This window comes from Ictalurus furcatus, chromosome 15 (genome assembly GCF_023375685.1).
Source record: "Ictalurus furcatus strain D&B chromosome 15, Billie_1.0, whole genome shotgun sequence".
Lineage (NCBI taxonomy): Eukaryota > Metazoa > Chordata > Actinopteri > Siluriformes > Ictaluridae > Ictalurus > Ictalurus furcatus.
This window is the reverse complement of record NC_071269.1, coordinates 22,882,431-22,893,074: the sequence shown is the minus strand read 5'-3', so window position 1 is coordinate 22,893,074 and position 10,644 is coordinate 22,882,431. Positions and strand designations below refer to the sequence as shown.

Sequence of the window (10,644 nt, the reverse complement as noted above, 5' to 3'; positions counted from 1 at the left end):
AAAAAATAATAATAATAATAAAAAAGAGGGAACAAAAACATCCTGTGGCGAGTTTCGCTTAATTTAGTTATTATAAAATCGCCATAGTTAGCTAGTCGTTCTGCTAAAGACAAAGTAATTACAGCTTATGTAATTATATTTGTACAGTTTTATTGTGCTTGTCTGCCATCTTGTGGTAAACAATGTAATCACATGTAGCTGTGCGAAATGCCTCAGTGTAATATCGAAATCTAGTTACATATTTCAAACATTTTTACCTAGCACAGAGTTAGGATGTGAAAGACAGTATTCAGTTTTTCTTTGCCATCAGCGTCTTACCACATCTGCAAATAAAGCACATCAGTGAGGCAATACTCTGCATATTTAAAATATATTCTCCCTTCTTATCAGTACAGAGCCATGACTAAAGCTGGTGCGGTGTGGAAACTCTTTATTATTTATCTTTATATTAACACTTCACAATAAGGTCCAAAATAATAGCATTAATACTTTGTAATAAACCCAAAAGTAAATAAATCAGGAAATAATGTAGCGTTAGAGAAATGAACGAGCCAAAGTTGACTGTGGAAAGGAAAAACTCCTGGAGTGGACCCAGACTCAAAAGAGAACCGCAACACTGGGTCATTCTTCTGAATAACACGCTATAGTGGGATTCTAAATCAACAGGGTCGACTCATCTTCATTTTAATATTTCATCAGTGAACTAAAGAAACTGAACTAAACTTTTTTTCTTGTTCCGAAAAAGGACATATTCTAGCTGTGAAAGAACCGAAGGTGACATCACATCACTCAACAGAAATCAGACACACACACATATCCTGTGCTGGATTTAGTCTAGAGCTGTGGCAGCTTCATTATTTCCTGATTTGCTAAAGATGTTGGCATTAATAAAATATCAAACTATTAAAAGCTTATTTCTGGACCTTATAGTACTGTGTTACTCTTTGTCGAAGCGGAACCTCTCCAGTTCTCTCTGTTCCACGGCGAGGACGGCTTCAATTGCATCTGCTTTGGAGACTTTCTTCTTGACAAATGACCTCCACATGACCTTCTTTCCTCTCTGTAATTAAAAAAAAAAAGTTGCAGACTTTTAAATCTTACTTTGCTTGATTTTACAAGAAATTGTACGTGTGTGTACAAAGGACACACTCTTTCATTTTTTTTAGGCAGAAAGATGTGTTGTGGGAAGTTGAGTAGTGCATGTGTGTGTGTGTGGGTGATTAGATAGAACTTACAGGTGTGTGTGTGTGTGTTTACCTTTTGTTCAGGACCGTCTTCACTCATTTTGAATTCTTTGATGCGCTGCTCTATTTTCGCTGCTTTTGCTCTTTTTTTATTCATGCATCTCGTGAGGTAGTCCGTCTCCTCATTACTCTGAGCAGTGTCCTTCTCCCTGCAGCAACACAAACGGCTCAGAGGTTAAAATATGCCGTCAGAACCTCTGCTGTAGATGTGTGCACAGGGACTGGGCTCCTGCGGGACCCGAGACATGTGGCAGGAGTAGATGTTGTTGTTTTTTAATCTCAGATAGGAATAGTTCCTAGATCCTAATACCTTTATTTCTAATTGAAACATTTTTATCGACCGCCCGGAGATTGTGTGTTAGAGACGAGTTTCAAGGCAGCTTGTTTTCCTGTTCTTTTGTCAGTCCAGGGACATGTTTCACTTCTTGGTCATAGTATATTTACACACACACACACACACATATACATACACACACACATACGCACACATACACACACACTATATTATATATATATATATATATATATATATATATATATATATATATATATATATATATATATATATATATATATATATATATATACATACACACACACACACATACATATACACACACACACACACACACACACTCATACACACACGCGCAGCATTGAATTTAAGTTGAATGAAAATGCAGTGTTCCTTTAAGGTTGTAGTAAGCGGTGTGATTGTTCGTGTCACTCACATGTCCTGCTGCAAGTTGCTCATGTTTTTTTTGTGGCACTCCAGACAATGTTCCACCTGACTGAGGTCATCAGACAGCCGATTGATGTCTGCGTCCACATCTGCCATGATGTTCAGCAGCTGCTTAGGGTCGGTGAAATAGATCTGCGGTTTCTACACGTCAACACGATCACACACATACTTGTAAATCATCACATAATCCTCTTCTTTTTTTTCTTTTTTTTTTACATGAAACATAAGGAGATATCCATTCTGTAACTGACTAGCGCTGCAATCAGCAAGGCGAAACATTCCTAATTTGGACAATCAGAGTGTCCTATATCCATACAATGAAATCATCATCATGAGATTCAGACTGTTCAAAAAATCCACCAGAGGTTTGTCCAGACCTCCGTAACACGCGTCGCATAATCTCGCCAAGAAACACTGCAGTAAATTGAATAAACACACATGAATCTTACCTTTTCTCACGCTTAGCTCGTTCAGCATGTGTGTCTGGAACACAGCTGAGGCCCTCAGTATACAGGTCCACGACATTCCATTCCATCTCAGACAGCTCTTAGTCCTAAATGCTTAATTATTTGTCTTCATGTAACTACTCAGCTCCCTGCAACTCTGTATATGGAAATAAACATGAGCACGTAAACTTTCATTAACTGCATAACCAACCGAATCCTCTCCACGTCTTCTATACAGTACGTGTCAAAATTTACCATCATATTACATCAGTGAAGTTACATATATTATTTCACTCATATACAGTGTGTGGGGGGGGTGAACATTTCTTTCAGTAAATATATTTCCAATGAGGTTATTCACATGAAATTTTCTCCAGACGTCAGTATTAACTCAAGAAATCCGGAAATATCAAGAAATCCAAGCATTAAAGTCCATAAATGAAGTTATGTGTAATAAAGTGGAATGACACGGGAAAAAAGTACTGAACACGCTAACTGAAATGTATTTAATGCTTAGTGGAGAAGCCTTCGTTGGTAACGACGGCTTCGGGACGCTTCCTGTATGAAGAAATTAATGGGCCGCAGTATCCAGGTGTGATTTTGGTCGGTTCTTCTAAACATTGTCTTTAAATCTTGTTCGATTGGATTGAAGTCAGGTGATTGACTGGGTCGTTCTAACACCTTGATTTATTTCTCTGAAACCAATGGAGAGTTTCCTTTGCTGTATGTTTTGGATCGTTGTCCTGCTGGAAGCTCCACCCACGTCTCATCTTCATCATCCTGGTGGATGGCAGCAGATTCTTCTCAAGAATCTCCCGGTAATAATAATAATAATAATAATAATAATAATAATAATAATTTTTTACTTTTAATATTAGTGAAATTTCTCCAAATGTTGATTGTTGGATTTATGTTAGGTTTTATACTAAATGGCATATAATGTATATATTTTTTAAATCAGTATGCGGTATATTCTTGCTTATAAGGCAAATCATAATAAAGCAATGCTTTTCCAACAAACTGTTCTGTAAACGTTTCACTTAAGACTGTCTTCACAGCAGAATAAGTATTAAAGTCTAACATCAAGACTAGATTTTATATATTTCTTTTTATTATTATTATTATTTTTAAATATTATATACTATAGCGTATGATTTACATCATTCTCATCCTCATCCAACCATTCAGTGAGCCCTTGTGTCCTGTACATGGGGGCGGGGCGGGGCTATTCTGGAAGAGACCACGCCCACCAGGATAGAAGCATTAAGATAAAGACGATCAGTCAGAAGAACTTGGTGCTGATTTGCAGAGACGCATCGCTCTAAGGAGACGAGTAGAGGCAGACGTTCTTACACTGGAGACGGGTGTGCATGGGCGATGTAGTCGTGGAGGAATTGCTCTTGCTGTCAGTCTGATCACATCCTACCGTTAGCATTCACAGTCTCCTAAATTTCCAGCTCTATTTACTGACGTCTTTCCCGTTGATCTAAATTCAGACGTCACTTTCACTGTTCATATTAAAAACACACGTCTCCGTGACCGAAGCTCCTGCATCCACGCCTCGATACCGAAACCTCGTTCATAGTCTCTTAGATCTTTCCTCTTAGGTTTTTTTTCCTTTAATTTGTCATCCGAATGAAAGTGTACAGTTACTGACTGCAGTCCAGCTGTTGCTATGCACAATCGTCTACCCCATCCGTCAATCACCAGTGCTGACTAGATATTATTCCAGTGGTGGACAAGGGTTAAATTGGGATTTAGGAAGCAGAAGTAGCCGTACTTTTTTCATGCTTGGCAAATACGTGGAATCTCCACTCACCGTCCACTTTAATAGGGAACACCTGTACACCTCAACCAGTCAATCAAGTGGAAGTCAAAGGCTTCAGTCAAACATCAGATTGGGAAGGGGGGGGGGGGAGGTCGGGGGAAGTGTTGATGACTGAAGTTCAAGAAGAATGACCAGACTGGTCTAAGCTGACAGGAAGGCTACATTAATTCAAATCTATATCTCTAAAGCGTCTCAGAACACACAAGGCATTGAACTTTGAGGTGGATGAGCCATAACAGCAGAAGACCACATTGGGTTCCACTCCTGTCAGCCTAGAACAGGAATCTGGATGGAGCTCTCATCTACTCCAGTTCCACATTGCTGGGACTACGGCTGCTTCTAAGGCCAAACAGACTTCATATAAACTCATAATGAATTTTTTCACACTATCCGTTGTGACCCAGATGAGGACGGGTTCCCTTTGGAGTCGGGTTCCTCTCGAGGTTTCTTCCTCTTAACATCTTAGGGATTTTTTCCTTGCCACCGTCGCGCTCAGTTGGGATAAATTCGCACTTTTAATATCTGTATACCGTGTTGATATTTTTCTGTAAAGCTGCTCTGAGACAATGTCTACTGTAAAAAGCGCTATACAAATCAAATTGAATTGAATCTGAAGCTACAGTGGGCACGACAACTGGACAGCTGAAGATTGGAAAAATTCCTCCTGGTCTTTTTCCAGTCTTGATTTCGAGAGTTCTTCTAAAGCCTCTCGGATCCACTGCGCTCAGCGCTCAGGGGAGAGAGAGAGACACACACACTGGAACAGGCAGCTGTAAAGAACTTAGCGTCCAACCACAAGCCCTAATGCTTCACGCTGCTCAGAACAATCAAATGAAACCTCCAAAATAATATCCATTTATAATGCTGAATGTGTTAACGGTAGTAAGAACTGTGCATCGTTACCAGGTTAAAGGTCTATTTTTTTTTATTGCAGCTGTAATTAGACAGTCAATGTTAAAGATTTCTGAGAATTCGTGTCGTCATAAGGGGACGTTCTGAAGTATTTCTAAAGCCTGGGGTAAGGTTTTGCTTTAGCCTGTGATGTAGAGTTGTGGATATTAAAGTGGGGTTTGTGGGCCCCCGGGGGTCTGAGTAATTTGGATCTTTTTTTTCCCCCTGTGGTAGAGATCAACTACTGTCAGAGTTGTCACAGATGTCATTTGGTTATTAGAGTTATGACGAGTCTCTGAATTGAACGGGTTTCATCTTAAACTCAATAACAAGTCTAATATAGTGCATTCATGTATTATGTTGCATTACAGCCTTACTGTAAAAATGGATTAGATTCCTTTGTAACTTTTTAATTTAGTCTTGGACAGTTCTCAGATCATTAGGATCATTGTCTGAGGATAGAGTGGGTCCTTTTTTTGCTGCTCCACTAAGGAGTCCTGTGTTGAAAAACTTTGCCAATGATTATTTTGTTTTTTTGGTATGATACTGTAAATTTCACACACCTGGATTTGGGGATCTTCTCCTGTTCCTCTCTGCAGAACATCTCAAGCTCAGTTGCGGTAGTGACATCTTCATTTTCTCCCAAGAGAGGCTCAGTTAGGTTCACATCCAGGTTCTGACTCGGTCACTCAGTGCCTCCACGGCATTATCCTGCCCTTAACATGCTTTATGGAATTAGCCAGGTGTTGCGCGATGCCTATGAGAGTTCTACAGGTAGACTGTCAATCATTTCTGTACTTTTACAATAAAATACTTCAACCCAGTATACTATTATGGATGTATACGGGCCCAAGGTGGCAAACTGACCTTAGCCCAATTGTCTAATTCGGGGCAGTGGTGACACACAGGTTAAAGGCTCTGGGTTACTGATCAGAAGGTCAGGAGTTCAAGCCCCAGCACTGCCAAGCTACCACCGCTGGGCCCTTGAGCCTCAGTGTATAAATGAGATAAATGTAAGTCACTCTGGATAAGTGATTCTTCCAAATGGCATAAATATAATGTAATTTGTGTGGCTATGATGGGCCTCGGGGCGCACGGTGGCTTAGTGGTTAGCATGTTCACCTCACACCTCCAGGATTGGGGGTTCGATTCCCACCGTGGCCCTGTGTGTGTGGAGTTTGCGTGTTCTCCCCGTGCTGCGGGGGTTTCCTCCAGGTACTCCGGTTTCCTCCCCCAGTCCAAAGACATGCATGGTACGCTGATTGGCATGTCTAAAGTGTCCGTAGTGTATGAATGGGTGCATGAGTGTGTGATTGTGCCCTGCGATGGATTGGCACCCGGTCCCAGGGAGCATCGGGCACAAGGTGCAGAGGGAACCTGGATAGGCTCCAGGTTCCCTGTGACCCTGAAAAGGATAAGCGGTATAGAAGATGGATGGATGGATGATGGGCCTCTTTATACAACTCTGGCCCAAAATTGGCAAAGGAGGACCACCCTGCCAACAGAATGCTTGATGCTGGCCCAAATTAGGCAAGCTGGATTTACAAGTGACGTTTGTTGTCCTTGATGATGACAAAATTACATCTCGACACCCTTACTATATAGCTCCTAAATCCATACTTTTTTTTTTTTTTTTTTAAAGCATCAAACGTAAGCTCATCTGGAAATTTTTCCCATTATATCCATTATTTTGTCATCCTAAATTTGGCCAAAGCAGATCTTCGATTATTTTAGTGAAGCAGTGTAAGTGCAACAAGTGTAAACTGGAGTTAAAGCTAGGCTTTAAAGATAATGTTAGCCTAACTAAGTAGCAGGATATTTTCAATACGTAAGCCATATATATATATATATATATGCTAGTGAAAATGCTTCTTGTTGTTTTGGGTGCTATTCAGAACTACCACACACGGATTTATTTCTTTATTATCTTACTATATAACTTAATGAAGCTTTATATTTGGGGAGACGGGTTTTATTTGAAAAAATATATATCTACATGTCCCATAATCTACACGATTCTGTTTTACTGCCATCACGTTTCCATCGTGCACAATGTTCATCCTGCTCTCCTGCTAGGGCATCCTCATTTTCACAGACTAGTCACTAGTTCCACCAATGCACTCAATTTGCCTTCTAAAAACAGGCAGAAATTGAAACTCTCAGAGGAAGCAGTGAGGACATGGACAGGGGAAAAAAAAGGTGTAAGACATGCAATTACACTTGCTAGATCCCTTTTGTACACGGTTCAGCGTCTTTAGGGCCGTGAGGTGATAATCCCACTATAAGGCTTAGCGAGCCCGTCCTCCAGGCGGCTTTAATCGCCTTCGAGACGAGACTCTTTCGCTTCCCCGTCACACAACTAAGGTGAAGGATGAGAGGAGCGAAGAAAGGAATTGGAAGACTCGTTACACCTGAATACAAAAGTCTGCCAGTGTCCTCTTTGTCCTTGACATGTCAATGCCAATGCAGCCAGCATGGAGAACAGCGCGGTGTACAAGAGCTCATGCTGAATCTCAGGTACACTAGAGGTCCACCAAACACAAACAGCTTTTGGGAGCAGAGATACAGTGACGCTTACAAAGAACATACACATCACATGGATTTGTAAATAAATATATATATAATAATAATAATAATAATAATGATGATGATAATTTTGGCACTCTACATGCTTTTTGTGACCAAGGTCACTCTGCTCAAATGGTATTACGCTTAAAATAAATAAAAAAAACGTACGGCAAAAGAATAATAGCCCTGTTTCCCCCTCACCAAAGGCATGTTTGGTTTCTGAAGTTTACATCTTTATTTGTTCCTACAAAACCAATTCTTGCTAACAAGTAATGTAAACTTATAGCCTCCAATTTAGGAGCATACAAACTGCATTCCTAGTTCCTCTGGAATTGGGTTATTGTGCAGAAGGTCGAGGATTCAAGCCCCAGCACCACCACGGTACCAGTGTTGGGCCCTTGAGCGAGGCCCTTCAGCCTATCTGCTATATCATGGCTGACCCCGCACTCTGACCCCAACTTCTTTACAAGCTGAGACACGTGAAGAAACTATTTCACTGTGCTGTAATATATATATGTGACAAATGAAGGCTAAACACAACACGGCATGCTTTTGTAGGAAAATAATCAACGATGGGGTGATGAGATGTGGCCTGAGACAACGCCAAAGCAGAGTTACACCACGGTTACTACACCAAAGCTGATCATTTTCCTAGAACAAGCACATCCCGAAGTGTTGTGTTCGTGTTCATTTTATACCACAGCAATTTGCCAAGATCTTTATTTATTTATTTATTTTAAATTAACAAATGACATCACTATAAATGGATAGAAGTTGTAACGTATAATGTTACATATACCGTACTTAGGTCAACGGAATAAGTTCAATCCTGATGAGAACATCAACCTAGACTCACTTCCCTCCCCAGCACATCATTTCGCATCACTCGGCTAAAGCATCAGGTTCGAGTAGGAGGCGTGGCTTTTAGGTGAACTTTATATTTCTACATTGTTATACAGACTAGGAAACTGGTGATGATGATAATATAACGCTTCCAGTGCAAAACTAAAGAAGCAAACATCAAACATGGCTTGGCTGGTGGACTACATTTGGGTACAAGGGGAAAAGGACATCAATTTCCTTTTGTAATCGGTTCCTTTTAACAGTACATCAGCCCGTACAGGATTTCGTGGAGAGTTTTTTTTTTTTTGCGATCAAAAATGCTCGATTTTGCTGCGGCTTTTTTCAATTTTTTATTTTATTTTTCTGAAAAGTATTTGAATCGGCGAAATCGCAGTCGCGCGAAATTCTGTTGCGTGCTCTTTCGCAGTGATGTTTGTTGGTAAATGAGACCTTTCAGCTGTACTCGTGTTCGACGCACGTGAATCGAACACGGCTTTGACTGAACGTGCGCCGTGACGACGCGTTTTGGCCCAAAACTGTGAACAATCCGCAGTCTTTTTAAAACAAAACAAAACAAAACAAAAAAAATAAATCGCAAGCTCCGAATACTGCAAGAGTTTCCTTGATTGCGCGTTAATTTCTGCGGAAAAGCGTAAAATCCCGGACGGAATGATTTATAACCGGAGCCGATATCAGCTCATATGCTGTAATCTCTAAAATACAGAATGTGTACGACTCATTAAACTGGATGTCAACTCTCTTCTCCTTACTGAGTCTCCAGCTGTCCAAAGAAACGACATTTTTTATTCATCACCCGCCGCTGTAGGTTACTATTAGCACTCAGGTCACACCGTGTAGCTCCAAGAGACACTCTTACTCTTAGTTCCAGTCAGTTTAGTCGTGTTCCTGTTCTCAGGAATTTAAAGTAAGCTAAACATGACGACACACTGCCGATTTATTTATTTATTTATTGCGCATTTAAGCTTTTCTCGCCTGCTTGTTGTAGGGTTCTACAGTGAACCTTTTAAAGGGTTCTCTAAAGGGAAGAATAGGGGGCTGGGGGGACCTCCGTAGATTTGTTTTTCCCTTTAAGAGTGTACTTGGAGCAACACACTTTGACCGAAGTGCTAATATTAACCCCTTAACTATCCAAAACCAGCAGTGTGTCATCCTGTTTAGTTTGAGGGGTTTCCCCCGTACAGAACAGAGAACATAAACACGGCTAAAACGGCACGAGAGCAATCTTGGCGTCGTCGTGATTTCATCCAGAATGCCACCTGAGTCAAGGACACCGACATCCATGCTGAGGTTTAATAGAGGAAGAAAATACTCCAGGAGTCAAGTTTTTTTGTTGTTTTTTTTTTTTACATTATTATCAAGGTTACTCACAAGTTCAAATGAAGCCCATAAAAAATTAAACACGCCTGCTTCATTCAAACAACATGTACAAGCAAAGAAAACCAAAAAAAAAAAAAAAAGAAACCTCAAAAAGATGGGAAGGCAACACGCCCTGCCTCACGAGCACACAGAAGAGGAAATGCCGAGTCTATCATCATCATCATGCGCTGTATTACTGGGAAATGAGCAGCGTATTAGTGTATCGGATTTACGAAGCCTAAGCAATGCGACCGTCGATATTCCGTGTAAATACCTCACAGATATAATGCTCGCTGGCTGTAAAATAAACCAAGCTGAAAATCACGTGAGACTACGTGCTACGATTCCTCTTCTGCAGGACTACAGCACCCCGTGCTGGTGAGGAGAGGCTTCACACGCCGTCACGGCTCTCCCACTGATGACAGTGTTTCCGGATAAAGGACAGCACGTTGTCCTTGGAGAGTTTCTGAGGATCGACACGGCTCTGGGAGTCGTGAACTCTGACCCCTTCCTCCCAGGCCCAAAACAATCGTTCCTGATGACACACCCTGAGAAAAGAGAGGGGGAAAATGACCAGAATATTTAGCTTTGTTCTTCACTGGTGATGTTCAGAATCCAATCCACACTATCATATTCACTGGAGTAGAGGTCACAGCAGGTTTTAGCAGCTCTGATTAAAAATAAATTGATTCATTAAATTAATAA

At 40.8% G+C, this 10,644-nt stretch overlaps 1 protein-coding gene across 1 annotated transcript in view; it reads right to left on the bottom strand.

Annotated features, from left to right (window-relative positions):
• Positions 1 to 137: 137 nt before the first annotated feature.
• cmtr1 (cap methyltransferase 1) overlaps positions 138 to 10,644 on the bottom strand; it is a 30,265-nt gene continuing 19,758 nt past the window's right edge. Inside the window, exons 25-29 of the mRNA XM_053643211.1 lie at positions 5,715 to 10,487; positions 2,436 to 2,589; positions 1,976 to 2,127; positions 1,258 to 1,393; positions 138 to 1,060 (exon numbers count right to left, since the gene is read on the bottom strand). Coding sequence (XP_053499186.1) covers positions 10,331 to 10,487 — 157 coding nt within the window. The 3' untranslated portion in view covers positions 138 to 1,060; positions 1,258 to 1,393; positions 1,976 to 2,127; positions 2,436 to 2,589; positions 5,715 to 10,330. The remainder of the gene's footprint in view (positions 1,061 to 1,257; positions 1,394 to 1,975; positions 2,128 to 2,435; positions 2,590 to 5,714; positions 10,488 to 10,644) is intronic.